The sequence below is a fragment of the Pseudophryne corroboree genome, chromosome 1 (assembly GCF_028390025.1).
Source record: "Pseudophryne corroboree isolate aPseCor3 chromosome 1, aPseCor3.hap2, whole genome shotgun sequence".
Taxonomy (NCBI): domain Eukaryota; kingdom Metazoa; phylum Chordata; class Amphibia; order Anura; family Myobatrachidae; genus Pseudophryne; species Pseudophryne corroboree.
The window spans coordinates 373804503-373824724 of record NC_086444.1 but is presented as its reverse complement, the minus strand read 5'-3'; the positions used below and the strand labels follow the sequence as shown (position 1 = coordinate 373824724).

The window sequence follows — 20222 nt, the reverse complement described above, 5'->3', positions numbered from 1 at the left end:
GTTCCCGGGTGGGATCCGGCATTGGCGGTGTGAAAGGGGTATAAGTGAGTGCATACCAGTGCCCACTAGGGGTTAGTATAATTATAGCAATTTGGAATTTTGGAATCTCTAAACAACACTTCTCAGACATACTAGAAAAGAAAAAAGAAAAAAAAACACTATGCAAACACAAATACTATCTCTTGAATATACTAGGTGAGCTTTACATATAAACGTCATGATGAACAGCACTGTCAGTTTGCATTATCACTAAAGCGAATCTCTCACTTGGGCTACTCTCCCCTGTTAGTGCAACAAACACTTCAATTAACATAAGCCTGTTAACTGACCAACTGAGCCAGCATTGATAATTTGCAACATGTCGGCAGAATCATGACTTGAAATTAGTAAATCAGGTGGGGGGGGGGAATGCCTGTAATTTCACTGTCCTCCGCATAGTATAGGCTCTACTCACCAGTGTGTACCACGGAGCAAAGACTAACGGGTGTGGATCGTAGGGTCGACAGTCATTAAGTCAACCACTATTGGTCGACTGTGACTAGGTCAACACCTGAAATAAATTGACACAGTCCGGGAACCCCAATTAGTGCACCGTATTGCCTCGCTCTGCTGCCGATGCGCTCGGCACAGGATACTATTCCTAATCGTAGTTCACGTGGATCGTAAAGTATGAAAAAGTTCAAAAAATGTAAAAAAATATTGTGAAAAACTCATGTCGACCTAATGAGTGTCAACCTAAAGACCGGTTACCAGACTAACCACTTACCCAGCTGTAAGTCAGATACACTAGTTTCTGCAACAAAGTCTAAGCAAGCACACACCAAACCCATTAACAACCCAGCCATTCACCAAGTCACAGCCTTGGCCATGCGGATGAGAGAAGCAGGGCTTCAAACACAAATCTTGTATTACTATAGGGAAGGTAATGTGGTCATGGTTCTTTGTGTGGTGGGAATGAGCCCAAACATGTGGTGGGAATGAGCCCAAACACTGCATATGAAGAACAAAGGGCCGCACTGTGTTAACAATTTTGGCTAAGCACAAGTTTTTATACAGTAGGCATGGTATGTGGTGGGCACAAGGTATAGTGTGTGAGGGCAGTATGTGGTGGGTACAATGACGTGTATGAGTCACATGCTGTCCATAACAGATTGATATCCAGCATATTTATGCCATGAATTATATATTTATAATTTTAATTTGTGTCAAAAACAGAATGCCAGCTCAATAGGCTAGCAAGTCTCTTGTGGTTCTCCCATATGCCCAGAAACGTGTTCAAGTCCAGCAGTGAACATCCACTATCGTTAAGCTTACCATACTATCCCTTTAACCTGGGAGACTCGTGAATTACACAGGTTCTGTAGCTGGCTAAATTCAAGTCTGCATTTCACCTGGTTTTAATCAGCCACATAACTTGTGTAGTTCAGGAGTGTCCCGGTTTAAGGTAGGGATGAGCGGGTTCGGTTCTCTGAGAACTGAACCCTACCGGACTTTACCATTCGAGTCCGGTTACGAGTCAGGCTCGGGTTTTCCTGCCTGACTCGGAAACCAGAACAAGGCAAAACGTCATCATCCCGCTGTCGGATTCTCGCGGGATTTGGATTCCATATAAGGAGCCGCGGGTCACTGCCATTTTCACTCCAGTCTCGGAGAGTGTAGTAAGAGAACGTGTCTCCGTCCTCAGTGTCTGTGTGGAGGTGGGAAAGTGGGGTGACGATTCTAGTGCTGTCTTGTGCTGCTCAGTCCAGTGTAGTCAGTGTCTTATGCTGCATCAGTCCAGATAGTCACAGTGTTGGTGTCCTCTGCTGCTATATGTTCCCAGTGCTGCTGGCTGCTGTATAAGTCCCTTGCAGTTTTGTTGTGTTGTCTTTCATCAGACTAGGGGTAGTGTCTCTCTTGTGCAGCATCAGTCCAGTGACCAGTCACAGTGGTGGTGTCCTCTGCTGCCATATATTCAGTGTTACTGGCGTATAATACTAGTGCTATTGGTGTTTGTGACGCACACTTGTGTCGCTTAGCTTAGCCATCCAGCTACCTAATTGCCCTTCTTTTTCTACTTTGCATCATGTGCTGTTTGGGGACTAGTTTTTGAATAGTGCCATCTTGTCTGCAACTGCAGTGCCACTCCTAGATGGGCCAGGTGTTTGTGCCGCACACTTGGGTCACTTAGCTTAGTCATACAGCCACCTCGGTGCAACTTTTAGGCCTAAAAACAATATTGTGAGGCATTCAGAATAGACTGGAAATGAGTGGACATGAATGTTATTGGGGTTAATAATACCGTAGGAGCAAAATTACCTCCAAATTCTGTGATTTTAGCTGTTTTTATGTTTTTTTTCCAAAAATCATCCAGATCCAAAACCAAAACACGAAAGGGTGGTTTTGGCAAAACCAAGCCAACACCAAAACATGAAAAGTGCCAGCCGCACATTTCTAGTTTAAAGGGATAGTAATGGTAAGCCTAGCTATAGCCAACTTCCCACGTGAAATGTCAATGGCAGGGTCACGATGAAATGAATGTGAATACACTCAACTCAGAATTTTAGTCAGTGGAAACAGCTCTACCCAGTGACCTGGGAATCCAACTTTGCTAGCAAGAAAGGTTTTCCTGGGAAGGACGTGGGTAAGACTCAGGGTAAACGGGTTACGCTGGTCGATCTGACCCAGTACCCGTATACAGCATAGGAAGAGCAGGTGCTTGCAGCGCTACAGCTGTGTGCAGTGACATCTCCAGCCAAGGAATAAGCAGGGTCAAGCCATCTGTCTTAAAGGGGTCTCAGCTGGGACGCATCCAGGTTGGACCCGTGTCCACAATCCCGGGTGCGTCATGGTTTTTTAACCTGAAAGGGGTATAAGGAGCATATTCAATCAGGTGTGAGTTTTACCAAGTGGGGAAAGCTTTGCGATTCTGATCACATATGCGATAAGTATCATTGCGAATTGTGGAGGAATATAGTCCGCAGCATTAGTAAATCCCACCCAAAATTTGGAATCTAATGGGTGTCAATTAGCAGAGATTTATTTATTTGCTGACTTTTTCTTGCAGCTCCTGAGCCTATGAGGAAAAGTGCATTCTCTAGTAATTTATGTGCAGAATATTAACTGTCAATTTAATTGGTCAGCGGCAACAATAAGATGCAGGGCTAATTGCATATATACTACTAAGGGTCACATTTTGAAAAATGTTGCTGCATTCTTTCCTGATACATGCTACAGATCACCAGGAAAACATGGACTGTGAGAGTCCTAGGAGGAAAACCACTGTTACTAAGTAGAAAGTCACCATGTAGGTCCCAAAGCATTTTTTTAAGTCTATCCCTGCTCTCACCAGGCGGCTGCCAGGCTGCCTCTCGGAAACGTTCCAGTTCTTCTTCCCCGCTGCTACTATCCTCAGCGTCTCTGCTGCCTTGCTGGGAGCTCCTGGGCGCCGCCATCTTGCGTGACGTGTTACCAGCGCCGCCTGCCTGGTGTAGTAGTGCTTACTAGGCCGGCAGTGACGTGTGAGGGCTGGCTCTCGCCTCTAGGTGTCTGTGAGCGGAGGGCCAGCTGGGTGATGGTGGATTTGGGTTTAGTGAAGGTGAGTGGAGTTGATACACTGCGGTGTTGGTGGTCTGTGGGTGTCGGCGAAATGAATGCTCATGGTATGCCCGCAGCTGCTGCCTCTGTGCCCCCGCCTGGGGTGCCCCATAGCCCAGGGTCTGGTGACAGCTGTTACCTGTACGGGCGGTTGACTCCGCTGCACACAGGTGACTGTACCAGCAGTGACCCGGGGGCGGAGTTCCTGTGCGGGTTCCTCAGCTGCTTGCGTCCGGTGCATTATGGATTATAATCAGTGCTCTCAGCAATCATCTCTTTAGGAATAATGTATGTTTGCTGCTGCTGCTGCAGTTTATGACATATCCCTGAATCTGTCTTCCTGCTTATTATGCAGTTTATAGCTTTTGGAACTAGAAGTCTCAGAATACCCTGCCAGACGGATTACTATTAGAGCCATAGTAGCTAGTACAGGGTGCTTAAAAGTGGCTGGTATCTAACTTTCAGTGGGTCCAGCAGGTATTGTGCTGATATAGGGATAAAGCTATTTTTGCCTTAAGTTAATTACATAGATGTCAACACCAGAACCGCTTCTTGGGACCTATGTGTATGTGAGGCTGAAGCTGATTTCATTCTCTGCCAGGTTATTTAGGGCTGAGGTTTTCATTTTGAACCCTTTTGTATGGACACATTGGGGAATGAAATTCTGAAGCTGGCTACACATTACTGCGGTTCTTGTCCTGACGTGGCTATACCTGTCAGGACCGATAATTGTGTAGTGTGTCCATGGTACCAGGGCCCAACGGTTGGTTGGATTTACTCCTAATGTAGTATGTGCCTCACAAGCTATAATGGTCACATCATTTTTATATCGTTCGGAAAGTGCAGTATGATATGGACCTATGTCCGATGTCTGCCAACAGTTTATTGTACACACGAAGAAGAGTTGGGACCGATTCAATTGTTAAATGGGTGCCCAGAATAGCATATCGCCCATCACTAAAAAGTGCGTACACACGGTGCAATTCTGGCTAACAGACGATATTTACTAGAAACTGCCAAGAGGCATGAACCTCCGATGTAGTCCGTATCGACACTGCCTGCACACACTATATTTCCTTGCGATGCTGATCCCGCAGGACCGCACATCGGCATTGCAAGTGCATACAGATGGTGCGATTTGTGATTTTGGCTATATAGTCAAAATCGTAAGCACAAATCGCACCGTGTGTATGCACCTTTAGACTGGGCGATGTGCAGTAGTTTGGGCGCCCATTGTTTTATTTCGCTGATCGCGATAAAACACCCCATTTGCTATGGAACTACATACTTAAGGCTGCCTTTCACTGTGACATGTACCATGGCAGGGTATGCTGGCATATGTAGTTCCACGTCAGATGAGCAGTGGCATGTGATCACCCCCTGATGTGGCCCTTGCTGGTGACAGAATTTACAACAATGCGCCATCTACAATACCCCTAGTGAGTGTACTTACCTGTGTCCAGCTATGCCTGTCATTAGCTTCACCAGGCACCTGTAGTTTCTCCCTTCATTGTTCAGTCCAGACCATTATTATAAGTAATTAGCATTTTCCAGTCTGAAAGCACAATTATATGAACTTGTGTATGGAGACTCTATTACCTCTTTCACACCGCATGGGGGTGACATGGTAAGTAGGCACACTAGGTGACACCCACCCTAGTGATGCTAGTGGACACTCACCAGTCGCACTGCAATATTGGCCTGTGGTCATTAGTGTCTTAAAGCCATTTATCTCCTGACATAGCTGTGCTTTAAAGTAAGAAAATGTCGTACTTTAATTAGAAGAGAAATCTTTTGACTTATGTATGTTTCTGTACTGATAATTTCTTTTTTGCATCACTGACCATTGTAGCAGACAATAGTTTTCCACCTTAAAAAGTGTGCATTCCTTATTTTTATAGTGTTTTAGGGCCTATTTATCAAAGGAAACGTGTAGGATATTACCAGAAATGCCTGTTTTCAGGGGATATATGTAAACTTCAGGTTTACCCCCAAAATATTTCCTGTGATCCCATTTCGATCCAACAAACAGCTCCCATAAGTGTCTGTGTGGATGGCCCTGACCCAAGTAAAGTGATCACTTTACTTTTATACATCGCAGTGTGCTTAATTGTACATCCCTGCAATACATCATTTAGTGTTGCTGGGATAATAAATTATCTGGTCTAAAATCCCATAATTAATAAATATGCTACTTAATCACAGATGGGAGAGTGCAGTCTTTTGACAGCTTGTAATGAAAGTTTAAAACACTGCGTGTGTGATCCTGTGGCTGGGCCTGCTCCAATATAACCGATTCAGTTGGAGGGTATACGGTCATTAGGTTGACAGTTCAAAAGGTCGGCATGAGTTTTCAAATGTTTTTTTACGTTTTTTGGACTATTTCATACTTTACGATCCACGTGGACTACAATTGGGAACGGTAACCTGTGCCAAGCGAGCCATGCGAGGGAACACGGTGCACTAATTGGGGTTCCCCGTCACTTTACAAAGAAAACGATACCAAAAAAAGTAAAAAAAACTAATGTTGACCTGTTGACCTAATGACTGTCGACCAATAGTGGTCGACCTAATGACTGTCGACCCAGCGACCCATACCTCAGTTGGAGTGGGTCAAACACTTTTTGCTTATTCTCTCCCCTGCTATTGGTGGTGTTAAAACTACTTCAGTAATTAAACTACCTCAGTAAAGCCCTTTCTATAGACACCTGCTGCTTTATTACTGGGTTCCAGTGTAGAGACAGACAATGTCTAAGTCAACCCCATATGGTCGTCATACATTAGGCCAACACTGGAAAAAGTCGACAGGTTCAAATGGTCGACACAACTTAAGGTTTTTTGGCATTTATTTTTACACCTTTTTCAAACTTTACCTTCCACATGGACTACAATTGGGAATAGTAACTTTTGCCACAGCATGGTGAGCGAAGCAAGCTATGCAAGGGACACGGGACACTAATTGGGATTCCCTATGCTCTGACGGTGAAAACGACACCAACATTTTAAAAAAAGCTGTGTTGACCATTTCCCTTGTTGGCCTTTTCATGTGTCAACCATTTTTCAGTGTTGACCTAATACATGTCAACGTTTTGTCAGTGTCATCTTAATGTATATCGACCATATAGGGTCGACCTAATGACTGTCAACCTAGACATTGTAAATCTTGTATACCAAACCCTTTATTACTCACATAAATGAATTAGTTAAATTTCACAATATTAAGGGGGGTATACACGGGAGAGATGTGTGCTGAGCGAACCGCTCAGCACACATCTCTCCCGCCGCTCAGCACAGCGCGATGTGTGCTGAGCGATGCGGGGGGAGGACAGGGGCCGCTCATTTCACCCAGCGACCTGCTAGATTGAGCCTGCATGCAGGCCAATCTAGCAGCAGCGATAGCGATGTGCGGGGCCGCGCATCGCTAACGCTGAGGGGGCTACACACAATCTAGTCAGATTGCTTAGATTTTAAGCATGGAACTCTCCGTGAGTACCCCCCTTTAGATGCTATATATTAAATCTGGCATTTAAAGCACAACAGGTAACTTCAGATGTATGATTTTGTAGTCTGTAGAGCAGTGATGTGTAAATGCTGCAATTCCACTTGTTTAAATGCTATATCTAAATTATGTGCTACATGCATGCATCTATTCTTTGATAGGGTCTCTGAAACTGCATGACAGCTGTGAGGGTGGTCCCTATGGATTGGGGATTAGTAAAGTAACCTGTGTACACAGGGGGGCGGACCAGACAGGTGAGAGGGATTATCTCAACAGCAGGGATAGACAGTCTATTCTGCATTCTCTGGCTAGTCTTGTTAAATTATGATCTACGTCACCCCTCCCATTTCTCCTTTTCCACTTCTTCAGACCCATTTGGGCTCCTTTTGCTGTGTAAGCTATTCCGTGCTGCTTTTTCTCCTATCATCCGTTTATTCTTTGGGGACATGATGTAACAGAGTGAAAATGCAACACATACACTTATAGCTTAGTCTCCACTTTCTCTGACACTAAGTGACTGTGACTTTCCTTGCAGCCAGTTCCCTGAAAGAGTATTACATAGCAAAGATCCATTATAATTTTGGTAAGTCTACATAGCTTTTGGGATTAGCCTATTTTAGTATATATACATGTTTTGCTTCATTGTCTCCTCTTTTGTCTGTTAGGCCTGTTGTTTCAACTTATTTATCTACCGTCTGTGGAGTCCTGGCTACAATGGCAAGTGCAGGTCCAACTACCTCTGCCTCGGCAGAAAATTCAAGCCCTGGAGGAGCAAGTGGAAGTAGTAATGGAGAAGGGAGCAGCGGGGACAGTACATTTGAGTGCAACATTTGCTTGGATACAGCCAAGGATGCAGTAATTAGCTTGTGTGGTCATCTTTTTTGGTAAGGACCTGACGAGCGATTTTTTCAAACCTAACACACGAGCTGCTATATTTGTTCAATGTGCTAAACTGAAAATAAAAGCCATTTATTGTTTTTTCAAGATAAATTACTTTTACTTTTAGTTAAATAGGTAATTTAACTTTCTGTATGCACGTAGCTTAAACTATAAAGACAAAAGTATTTTCTAGTGTTCAAATTCAATTCATAGATCATACTTTAAGTCCATTTCGTAGGTCATTTTTTAGTCTTGTATACTCCAAATTAGAAGTCTTGCATATAGATCATTAATTATATCCATGCATTGTTTATTCTGCTGAAATGCCTTGATTTGTCTACTATGTTATTGGTAAATAAAAATGTAGGTGTTTGCTGGTTAAAAGTGCAAGTACATTACACAAATCGGCTTTTATTTGACTAACATCTGTCAGTATTTTGGATGTTTTAAATAAATCCACTGTGTAGCTGAAGAAAAGAAATACTGTGACCGTTTTTATTTTTCCCATTTTTTTTTTTTTTTTTCCCTCCAGCATTTACATAACATTTTCTCTTTTTATTCCTCCAGCTGGCCGTGTTTGCATCAGGTAAGTTGTGTATTTTTGCTCCGTGTTTTACATGCACAAGATTTGTTTTTCTGTTGTTCTTCTTTGTTCTTTGTTTTCCCCCAATGTTGTGAGTGCAACCTACAATTTTTTTTTTCATAGGTTATTAATTAAATGTGTTAGATGTGTGTGTGTGTAAAATATATACAGACATGGATCTAGATAATTATCTGTCTGTCTCTATCAAGGGGCACGTAATAATTGAGCTATACTATTCGTATTGTGTTTCACTATATTCTCTAGAGGTGATTCGTTTGTTTGTAGCTCCCGTCTAAACTGCACGGTAGCTATTCAGTTTGTTTGCGTGACCAGCCCCTTTTCTTGCACGATACTGCAGTGATTAGCTACGTTGCACACCTTCTCCCATGCTAATTGTCTGGCACTAGGGTGGCCAATCCCAGGATCGGGAGTGGCAGGATCAAGGGATTTTGGCTTAAAATTGTCCGGGATTGAATCTCGGGATTGGAGCGTCCATGGGACACCAGCCGCACCCACATCTGCAGCTCATTTTGCCGATCGCAGCCCAGAAACTGCTGACAGCTCCGCAAACTGTCCCATCTGCCCAGAGTGGATGGTGAGTTATTGTGGAGGTGCATTGAATAATTTAATTAATTTTAAAACCAGCAACCCAATCCCAGGTATCCCTGGAATCCTCGGATAGATCGTTTTTTTTAATCCCGTATCCCGGGATTGAAAAGAATGGCCCAGGATTGGCTACCCTACCTGGCACTTGCAACCTGCCTCAAAGACCTACTTTACACAGATTTCTACTTGCGCCTCAGGAGGATGTGATCAGAATTCCGCGATAAGTGTAGCATCAGGGCTGAAACTGAATTGCATCGCCCGCGTACAGTTTAGATGGGAGCGACCAACAATTGAATCACCCCCCTAATTGTTTGTAGGTATCTGTGTATTGATGTAGCTGTATTCATTAATTGTAATTTCTTCTCTTCAGTGGTTAGAAACACGGCCTAATCGGCAGGTGTGTCCTGTGTGCAAAGCTGGAATCAGCCGTGATAAAGTAATACCTTTGTATGGAAGAGGGAGTACAGGGCAAGAAGACCCTCGGTAAGTGTAAAATTTGCTTGTGTCTGTGGGTTTTATATATTTTGTATTTATCTGAACAGTGTTCTTGTATTATAAATGTATGCTACAATTATTCTGATGTAATTCAACCATGTTCTTCTTAGTGAGAAAACCCCCCCACGGCCTCAAGGACAGAGACCAGAACCTGAGAACAGAGGGGTGAGTGAAGGGTGAGGGTTTAAAGGGTTGCACAATGTGTGTCACATGATGAAATGATTGCTTCTGATCTGTAATTCTGTATAGGCTCTTGGGGATTCTAGGTTATAACATAACGAGTTTCCCATGAGAAAAACTTAATTAACCAATAACAATATTAAATGAGCCATACAGTGCTTCCTGACATTGTCTTTATTTCTAAATCTGTGATTGGCCATTTCCTGCTCTTACAGATTCTAATACATCTCTTCCGTATGTCTCAGCTAGAGTACTTTGATTTTCTACTGTGTACCACCTAGTAACAGTAGTTTATACACGTTTAGTTTTCTAGTTCATTCTTAGTAACTACCTGCCACTATTGTAACTTCCTCAATCTTTATTTCATTATAACCAAGCAAAAACATGAGGAAAAGGCTCCCATCATTTTAAGAATTGTGCTCTCTTGTGGGTATTATTTAATTTTTGTGCATAAGACTTTTTTTCTTCAATGGTCATGTATTGAGTGCTACATTGTTGCACAATGCTATGAGCTGTTTTTGATGTCTTGAGGTCCCCATACATAACGTATTGGTGCTATTTACTGGTCCCCCAGGTTTCCTAGTTGGGGAATCAGGAATATTAAACATGTTTAAAAAATCTTGATTCCCGAATTCTGGCCGAAAACAGTCAGGATCAGCAAATTGGTGATATTTAAAATAAAGAATTTCCCTCAACGGGGGTCAGATGTGTGTGGGCCTTTACAGAGGAGTAGCCTATGTGATTGCTGAGCTAAGAAGAGATAAGTGCAATATCCTTGTGGACCTATATCAGTAAGACTTAAGCCTCTATAGTTATGTTTTCGATTAGATGCTTCATTTTTAATTTTTTTTACTCAATCATTATATTATTATTTTTTGGGTGCTTTTCTTTGTGTTTAATGTTATGTTATCTAGGGGTCTATTCATAAAGCAGTGAAAAGATTGGAGAAGTGAGCGTGTGGAGAAGTTGCCCATGGCAACCAATCAGTGTTGAGGTAACATTTATAAAGTGCATTCTAAAAATTATATGTAGAAGCTGATTGGTCTCCACTGCCTCACTTCTCCACACTTTTCACTTCTTCATGAATAGACCAGTAAACGTCCAGAAATTTGGTTAGATCATTTCTAATGTGTACTCTATGTATGACAGATGCCCAAATGTAATAGCCTGCAAATTTTGAGCAGCAGGGAGATTTTGGCGATGACGCCTCAACATTCAAAGCAGAAATGTATTTATTTATTTTAGAGACAAAACCAACCTGAATTTGCCTGTTAAAAATAAAATAATAAAAAATGCTTTAAATCTGGAGGCTACAAATAAGTTTAACAATGATGTTGAATGTATTATCATAGCAATAAAGGAATGTGTACAGAAATTTACAAATTTTAAGTGGTCTTATCAGTGCTTATATCAATATTATAGGACTTTGAACAGAAACCTTTTTGGTTTCTTCATATTGCAAGTAATAATATAATATAATATTAACACTAAAGTTACTAGGCAAATCAATATGTAGTACTATTTGAGGAGAGACAATATACTTTTTAAGCCATGTGATAAATCTGTTCTTAAGACCATATAACCTTTTGCAGGGTTTCCAAGGGTTTGGGTTTGGAGATGGCGGCTTCCAGATGTCTTTTGGAATTGGAGCATTTCCGTTTGGAATGTTTGCTACAGCTTTTAACATCAATGATGGTCGCCCTCCACCAGGTATCCTAAAATACATGTTCTCTATTTCACCCTTTAGACTGTAATCTACCTGATGAAGTAGTTTCCCTTCCCTGTTACAAGGCTAAGGGGGAATTCAATTGTTTTTGGGTACCTGTAAGTATTGGGTGCTAGACAGGAGCTATTCAGTTGCCTTGCTGATGGGTGTGAGTGTCACGGGTGTCCTTATTTCTGCTTGTGCCATCCTAAGGTGGTGAGCAGAAATTTGCCAAAAGTTGGACTTTTGGGTGCTCCAACCGCCATTTTGGCAATGCGCCTAATACTTTGCACAGGTTTAGCCATTCTACACTTCAAACCTGATAGGTGCATTTGGACACAACAAGCGTTATAAGCAATGGGTGCTTGCGGCGCTACTGCCCATCTGCAGAACAATTGAATATAACCCGTCGAGCCCCCATTACGTACGGACTCCCAAAGAACAATTACATTTTTCCCTATTACTGTTGTATTGTATGCAGTCATTCCTAACCTCACCTTTTTTACTTTGCAGCTGTCCCTGGAACCCCTCAGTATGTGGATGAACAGTTCCTGTCTCGTCTTTTCCTCTTTGTTGCCTTGGTCATAATGTTTTGGCTGCTGATTGCCTGAAAATCTTCAATTGCCCTCTGATGGCGTTAAGGATTGGGCAACCTTTACAGATTATATTCCAATCCCTGCAATATAATATTCTGGACTTTACCCCTTATCCATCCCAGGCCTCTCAAGTGCTACTCTCAAGTCATTGCCCTTTAGATTAGAAGAATGAGGGCTTATGACTGTTAGAAGAGAAAGAGAAGCACAATAGTATTAACGGCTATGGAGGAGCAGTTTCAGTGCAAGATAGGACAGACAGCAGAAATGTACTGCACAAGAGAAATGTCATCGTACCATCATTTGGTGGGGAGCAGTGTAAGGAAGTACTGGATAAATGAGCAAGGCAACACAGAAAATGATCTGTCAAAAAACAAAACATGTGGAGAAGAAAACCCTGCCCAAAAAAACAGTCCACAAGGACAGAAAACAAATGGCACATAGGTGGGAAGGTACAGTTCATCATGTTTGTACCAAAACATGGTAAAGAGCTGAAAACATGGTGTAAAGTAAGAAGAGGTAGAGGGGGGAAAAGAAATTCAAGTCATAAGGTCTATGGTTTGTGATGCACTACGTACTGAAAGGAAGTATACAAAGACAACGTGTGAAGAGCACCAGATGAAGCGATAATTAATTTTTATCCAACATGCACGAAGGCCTACACCTGGGCTCCAGGAGGAGGATGCCAGGCAGTCTGTATATATATTCTTTGTTTTTTGGACTTGGGGTGGAGTTGAACGTTGATGATTCCTCAATTTTATGAGATTTTAATAATTCACTGGGATTAAATGCTAATTTTAAGATATATTTTGGTGTTCCTGCATTTCTTTTTCTTGTGTGTAATGTTTATCGTTTTAGTTGTACTAGATCTTGCTGTTATGATTAATATGTCTATAATGGAATCAAAACCTTTTTGTTTAGATGGCTAGGGGGAATAACTTGATATAAAGGTGTATCGGTTGTATAATTCAAAATAACATGCATTATGTTATAAACTGATCTTCTACTGGGGGAGGTCAACCTGAGGACCACTAAGGGACTCCTATTTTCAGCTGAAGTATAACTGCATGGCACAGAAGCACATATAGCAAAGCCTGTTTTAAGGCATATGGGATGTTTATTTCTCTTTCCATAATAATATCTCCATTTGTAAAAATCTTATTCTTAGAGTGCCCGTCATTTATCTTCTTTTCTTTTTCTATTTTTGCAGCTATGTTTAATAGTTGCAGCTTTGTTCATCAAACTGCATGCCAGTCTCTTGGAATAGGGAACACTAGGAAACTGTACCTGATCATGCTGTAAACAATTAGTTTGCTACATGTTCAAGCAGGGCAAATAGTTAATGGGTGTCCTGACAGGTACCCGTTCAATACAGAACGCTGCATGTTTTCTGTTTCCGTAATTGGAGAACAAAAAGTCAGGTAATTTTGGTTTGTAGTTATCATTCATGTGCTAGGTCATGGTAATGCATCCAGTTTCCATATTAATGGCAAATACTTGTTCTACTAATTATTTTTCTGTAAATGTTCAAAAGAAGATATGGGGGCAGATGTACTGAGCCTTGGAGAGTGATACATTGGTGAGAGATAAGGTAACAACTAATAAGCTCCTAATTGCCATATCTTGGCTTGTAACATGGCAGTTAGGAGCTAAATGGCTGGTACCTTATCTTTCTCAAAGGCTTGGTACATATGCCTACATTCATAGTGCAGTAAGTGGCATAAGAGGTAAGTGATAGAACTGGGCTGGGCAAGAAAAAGTTAATATGTGATATAGACACTGTTGTATCAGTGGACTCTAATAGGGAAACTTGGCTCCACCACACAGCCATTCCAAAAGGTCATAGTGCGCGACCCTTCACCATGCAATCATATCCCGGAAGGATGCAATCTCATAATTGACAGGCAACGCACCCTTGGGGGTGGGAGGTGGGGGGGACGTGTAATGCATATTTTCAGTGCCGGCGTATGACATCGCCTGCATATGGAAACATGGCAGCGGTGACCCTGCCTATGCAGCCAGGCTGTGCAGGCAGGGGTCTACCTTAATTCGATGCGTTCGTAATAAAATTGCAAACGCGTTGCGGGGCGGCGCCACTCATGCTGGGTGGCCCCCAGCATGTGAGTATATGGATGCAGATTTTGCTACGAGAGGAAAATCTGCGTCCATCTCTGAATAGCTCCCTATGTGCAAAAGAGCGTTTCATTGTTGACAATGGGGGTCATTCCGAGTTGTTCGCTCGCAAGCTGCTTTTAGCAGCTTTGCACACGCTAAGCCGCCGCCTACTGGGAGTGAATCTTAGCTTATCAAAATTGCGAACGAAAGATTAGCAGAATTGCAAATAGACACTTCTTAGCAGTTTCTGAGTAGCTCCAGACTTACTCGGCATCTGCGATCAGTTCAGTCAGTTTCGTTCCTGGTTTGACGTCACAAACACACCCAGCGTTCGCCCAGACACTCCTCCGTTTCTCCAGCCACTCCCGCGTTTTTCCCAGAAACGGTAGCGTTTTTTCGCACACACCCATAAAACGTCCAGTTTCCGCCCAGAAACACCCACTTCCTGTCAATCACATTACGATCACCAGAACGAAGAAAAAACCTCGTAATGCCGTGAGTAAAATACCTAACTGCATAGCAAATTTACTTGGCGCAGTCGCACTGCGGACATTGCGCATGCGCATTAGCGACTAATCGCTCCGTTGCGAGAAAAAAATAACGAGCGAACAACTCGGAATGACCCCCAATGTCAGATACAGCATTCCAGATGTAAATCCCAATAGGGAGCAATTCATTCAACGCAAGTGCAGCACAATTCCGAACTTATATACTGTAGTTCATTAAACTGGACCCTGAAAAGCATTCATTTTTATCTTCTGTGAGTTGCCTTACAAGCAGACGACATCTTCCAGCTTTTGTTGTTACGGTCTCCGTTCTTTGGGTAAGAAAGGTAAGCGCTAGTTAAGAGTAACAGCACTATTAAACATGGAAAAGTCCACAATAGACAATGGTGGGTACACACTATGCTGACTGATCCAGGGACCTCCGGATTTGGTAAGTATACACACTTGCCAATGGGCTGCTTGATATGTTGGGCAACGTGTCACAACTCTGTGTGCATTTCAATTTGCCTGCCCAGCTGTGACATCATTGTCTATTCCAGCCACTGGCATATGGGACGATCGGCGTATACACAGCCAGACATGCTGATATATATGCAAGATATATTGGCATTGGTTATGTTGCAGGACTGACCTGATCTGTCAACATTTCCAGTGTACACACCCGCGTATGCAGTGCAGACATAATGTTTTTTCACTCGAACCAACAATATTCTCTTTCTAGTGTGTACCCAGCTTAAGTTGTATTGCTACTGCAGATTCAGTATGAACCCAAAGCATGCTCCAGTTTGCATATGGTATCCAGATTGCTGCCAGAACAAGCGATCTTACACCACATGTAACTGAATTGTTCCTGTAGATTTTGTAATAATGATCAGGATCCCATTGTTTTGCTTTAAATTGCAGGGTTTTGTTTTGTTTTTAAATCCTTGAAGCTGTTGTTATAATTGTAATGGTGTATGGTGCAGCTGCACCCTTTTCCTATATTGTAGTACTAAGGGGGTCATTCTGACCCGATCGCACACTGCAGTTTTTCGCAGTGTAGCGATCGGGTCAGAACTGCGCCGGCGCATGGCTGCCCGTCGCTGTGGTACGATCGCCTCTGCCTGATTGACAGGCAGAGCCGGTCGATGTGCGGGAGGGGACGAAACAGCGGCCAAGTTTCGTGGGTTCTGTCCGGCCAACGCAGGCGTGGCAGGACCGTGCGGGGAGTGGCCCGCAGCGGCTGCGTGATGTCACACGTAGCCACTGCGGGCCGGGGAGCGAAGAGTAGCTCCCACCAGAACGCTAAAGCTGCGCTGGCCGGGAGCTACTCTTGAAGGAGTTCATGATCGTAGCTGTGCTAAATTTAGCACCGCTATGATCAACTCGGAATGACCCCCTAAGTTCCAGCAAGGTAGCATTATAAGAAGCCAGGGTGTACAGTCCAGGCCCACTCTCCAAAATATAGTCTATATTATGTGTGTGTTACACACCTCTGAGCGCTTGGGACGCCCTCATTTCTGGATTAGCACCCCACCCACTGCCTCTCAGGCTTTTAAACAGGGAACCAGCACATGCTGACTGCACAAAAGGCATAGGTAAGATCCTTTCAATTATATACAAAGTCAGTTTGCGGGTGAACTTTTGGGGCGTGGAGCTCCCTGGATTGCTCTGGCTGTACCACTTTGGGGCATCACCACCTTACATTTATTTTTAACACATATATCAACCTGTGTTTGTTTGTTTGTTTGTTTTCATGTAGCATTTTTCACTTATCGTTTACACTTGTAACACTGATCGGCTAAACCTCACTTTCTAACACTCTGACACCTTACTCCTGTCCTCCCTTTCTTTTCTTTTTTTCTTTAACACTCATCAGCCTCTCATTTGCCTAGCACTGATCTCTCACTTCTGTACCATTTCTGTGTGATGCCCTGGGGTGGTATGGCTGGGGTAGTTTGGGGGGGGTGCTCTGCTCCCCAGAGGTGAACCCCTATAGTGTTAGGGACCTGTCCGTCGAGTTCACCGCGAAGTAGGTGGGCAGGCTCATATACTGGCCAATATATGCCAAGAACCTCGAATATTACGGTTGTTATAATTTTAATGGTGTATGGTGCACCTGCACACTTTCTGCTGCGGGGTACACTGGGCTCCACAAGGATAGACATTGGGGTGTAGAGTAGGATCTTGATCCGAAGCACCAACCGGCTCAAAAGCTTTGACCTTCTTCCCAAGATGCATAGCGCCGCCTCCTATATCACCCCGCCTCTGTGCACAGGAGCTCAGTTTGTAGTTGGTGCTTGCAGTGCAAGCATGTAACAGGAAGAGCTGCTCACAGCAGCTCTATAAAAAGCTTTTTCTGAGGGAAAAAAATAAGACTACAAGGGCTGCAGCAGAGGCACAGATTGTGTTAGATGTCAGTAGACATCACCTGCTGCAGCTCCATCTCTCCCCCAGCGGCGCTGTGCATTCCTGCGCCCTGGTTGCTGGGTACCTACAGCAGGAAGCTCCAGTTTTCTTCCAAGTCAGCCACACATGGCTGGGGCTCTCCGGGATCTTGTGGCCGCACTTCGGGAGGAGGTAAGTGGGTCCCGCTCGCAGGACCCGCGCTTTATCGCAATCTGGTGCGGCTGGTGGAAGGCGGGCCGCGCACGCTGGCGTGGACACTGTGGCAGTACAGGGACCCCACTAAGCCACCAGGGCAAGGGCACAGGTCGGTTTTCTCTTAAAAAAACGTTTCCTATGCAACCCACAGTACCGGTGGTGAAGTCCAGCAGGGGGATAAAGCTTAGACCTGCAGCCCCTCCCCCGGCCCCAGGGCGCCATTTACAGTAAATGTTCCCGCCCTGGAGCTGCATATCTCTATCTCTCCCTCACTCCCAGTCAGTGTTTGGGCGCCATTTCCCCAGCTACACTGCTCTTGGGACTGCTTGGGCAAATCCTCCTTTGTAAAGCCGCCTGAAAGTCAGCGCTGTGCCTTTACAAGACACTTAAGTATTCTACATGTCGTTTAGACAGCGTTAGTTAAGAAAAAGTGCATTTGGTCAGGGTTATTTAGTACAAGTACCCTGTGATATACATCCAGTCTTTTACTGTGCAGTGTTATATCTATTGATTATATAGCTATATTATTGAGCTAGTCCAGTGCAGTATTATTGCTTGTCATAACTTCTGCATTGTACAAACTGTGACTATGTGTGTGTGCATTGGCTTGCTGTGTGATCTCCATTTCGTGTTTCTCACTCAGCTTGCTATCCCTATATTCTCATACGTCCTAGAGGATGCTGGGGATGACATCAAGACCATGGGGTATAGACGGGATCTGCAGGAGACATGGGCACTCTAAAGACTTTTCAATGGGTGTGAACTGGCTCCTCCCTCTATGCCCCTCCTCCAGACCTCAGTTTTAGAAATGTGCCCAGGTCGACTGGATGCACTCTGAGGAGCTCTACTGAGTTTCGCTGAAAAGACTTATGTTAGGTTTTTTATTTTCAGGGAGATCTGCTGGCATCAGACTCCCTGCATCGTGGGACTGAGGGGGCAGAAGTAGGAACCAACTTCCTAAAGAGTTTCATGGCTCTGCTTCTGGCTGACAGGAGACCATTAGCTCCTGAAGGGAACTGAACGCTAGCCGTGCCTAGATGCTCACTCCCACAGCACGCCGTCACCCCCCTCACAGAGTCAGAAGACAGGTGAGTGTTAGAATACAGATCTGCAATCAAAAAAGTGACGGCTAAAGTACCGCGCGGCTGGCGGGAGCGCAGCGCGCCATGTTGCCCACACATACACAGGCACTGCAGGGTTCAGGGCACGGGGGGAGGGGGGGCCCTGGGCAGCATGAAACCTATTGAAACTGGCTTAAATAAGGGGCATAAGTTGCAGAGGCACAGTCCTACCCCCGCCAGTATAACCAGTATAAAAAATGACCTCATACAAGCTGAGGAGAAACACACCATTGAAGAGTGGAACTTCCTCCTCAGGCAGCCAGCACACTGCTCAGCGCCATTTTCTCTCTCTCTCTCTCTCCTCAGGCTGCAGAGACAACCCTGGTCCTCCTCCACTACTGAACAAGTATCAGGGTGCAAAACAGGGGGGGCCATAGTGAATTTGGTGCTATATAATTGTGTGATTAACATTATAAAAGCGCTGCATGTCAGTGGGCATTTTGTGTTCACAGACATTGTGTTACTGGCGCTGGGTTGTGAGCTGGCAAATCCCATCTGTGTCCCTCTGACAAATTTTACTGTGGGTCTGTCCCCTATAAATCCCGGAGTGTCTGGGGTGTGGTTCTGCACGTGTGTGACATGTCTGGGGCAGGGAACTCTGTGGAGACATGTTAGGGACACAGAGGTGTAATATGACACCAAGAGCCTGACTGGGTGAAAGGTTACATGATCGTGTGAATCATATCAGTAAGAGGTTGGACTGAATCTCATACAGAAAATGAAAATAATCTGTTGAAGATGTGATTTTTAATAGTTCTGCCTTTCATCCACAGGGACCTTTCTGGGTCACATACAAATTTGCACAAGTAGTACAAACTGATACCGCCACAGACTCTGATTCCTGTGTTGACACTAGTGATTCCAGGAAAATAGGTCCTAAGTTAGCAAAAAAGCATTCAAAACATGTTTTAGCTATAAAGGTGGTGTTAGAAGTTACGAAGCCCCCTCTTTTACCACAAGGAGAGGGTTTACTTTAGTAAAGAAGTAATGTAATTTTCCCTCCACCCTCTGATTTAACCTGAAAAGAAATTTCAGATTCCCAAAAGGAATTCAGGCAGCTTACCTTTTTCCAAAAAAGGTGGGAGTCACCCCGCATTTTAGACAGGGCCCTGTCATAAAAGAAAAAAGGTGTTTCTCCCTGCGCCTGGAATGGCTTCACTTAAGGAGCCGACAGACCGCAAGTGAGTGAGGTGATTTATTGATGTGGCCAATGGGACACTACTCAGGCCTACCATTGTCTGTGAGCGGGTGAGTAGTGCTATTGAAAAGTGGTCAGAAAACTTGTCATTAGACATTGACACAATAGATGGAGACGAGATACTCCTAACGTTAAGTCATACCAAAGATGCTGCGTACGTACTAGAATCCATGAAATATATTGGTTTCTTGGGATCAAGAACCGCTACTATGGCAGTATCGGCTCGGAGGGCGTTGTGGATTTGCCAGTGGAATGCTGATGTAGATTCCAAAATAAAATATGGAGGCTCTCCCGTATAAAGGTGAGGCCTTGTTTGGTGATGGGCTGGATGCGTTAGTCTCGGCGGCTACCGCAGGTAAGTCGACATTCTTGCCTTATGCTCCTACACCGGCAAAAAAGATGCATCACTCTCACATACAGTCCTTTCGGCCCAACAAATACAAAAAGGCCAAAGGTCTCCCCTTTTTTTGCAGGTAGGGGAAGGGGAAAAGGAAAGAAATCCGCAGCGTCTCCCGGATCGCAGGACCAGAAGTCCACCCCTGCTTTTGCCAAATCTGCAGCATAACGCTGGGGCTCCCTTGCG

At 44.0% G+C, this 20222-nt stretch overlaps 2 protein-coding genes across 7 annotated transcripts in view; one reads left to right on the top strand and one right to left on the bottom strand.

The window, feature by feature from the left end:
• The window catches only part of C1H12orf43 (chromosome 1 C12orf43 homolog), a 108344-nt gene extending 104855 nt beyond the window's left edge, over positions 1 to 3489 (bottom strand). Inside the window, exon 1 of the mRNA XM_063913097.1 lies at positions 3329 to 3489. Within this exon, the coding sequence (XP_063769167.1) occupies positions 3329 to 3434 (106 nt within the window). The 5' untranslated portion in view covers positions 3435 to 3489. The remainder of the gene's footprint in view (positions 1 to 3328) is intronic.
• On the top strand, positions 1681 to 12921 carry RNF185 (ring finger protein 185). Of its 6 annotated transcripts, XM_063913100.1 has the most exons (9): positions 3491 to 3577; positions 7237 to 7329; positions 7611 to 7658; positions 7741 to 7959; positions 8522 to 8540; positions 9514 to 9626; positions 9749 to 9803; positions 11411 to 11528; positions 12037 to 12921. In XM_063913100.1, exons 4-9 carry the CDS (start codon positions 7790 to 7792, stop codon positions 12132 to 12134), a joined length of 573 nt encoding a protein of 190 aa, XP_063769170.1. In that variant the 5' UTR covers positions 3491 to 3577; positions 7237 to 7329; positions 7611 to 7658; positions 7741 to 7789; the 3' UTR covers positions 12135 to 12921. The 6 variants fall into 6 exon arrangements, with proteins under 6 accessions (XP_063769173.1, XP_063769168.1, XP_063769174.1 ...); XM_063913103.1 differs by lacking the exons at positions 3491 to 3577; positions 7237 to 7329 and adding an exon at positions 1681 to 1697; XM_063913098.1 differs by lacking the exon at positions 7237 to 7329 and having other exon boundaries at positions 3487 to 3577.
• Positions 12922 to 20222: the final 7301 nt, after the last annotated feature.

What these genes read in the sequence shown, in the direction of transcription:
- RNF185 (XM_063913103.1), top strand. Translation starts at nt 7,790, where the DNA reads ATGGCAAGTGCAGGTCCAACTACCTCTGCCTCGGCAGAAAATTCAAGC. An exon ending in CAGAACCTGAGAACAGAGGG is followed by an intron (nt 9,804 to 11,410) that starts GTGAGTGAAGGG and finishes AACCTTTTGCAG; the next exon opens with GGTTTCCAAGGGTTTGGGTT. An exon ending in TGATGGTCGCCCTCCACCAG is followed by an intron (nt 11,529 to 12,036) that starts GTATCCTAAAAT and finishes TTTACTTTGCAG; the next exon opens with CTGTCCCTGGAACCCCTCAG.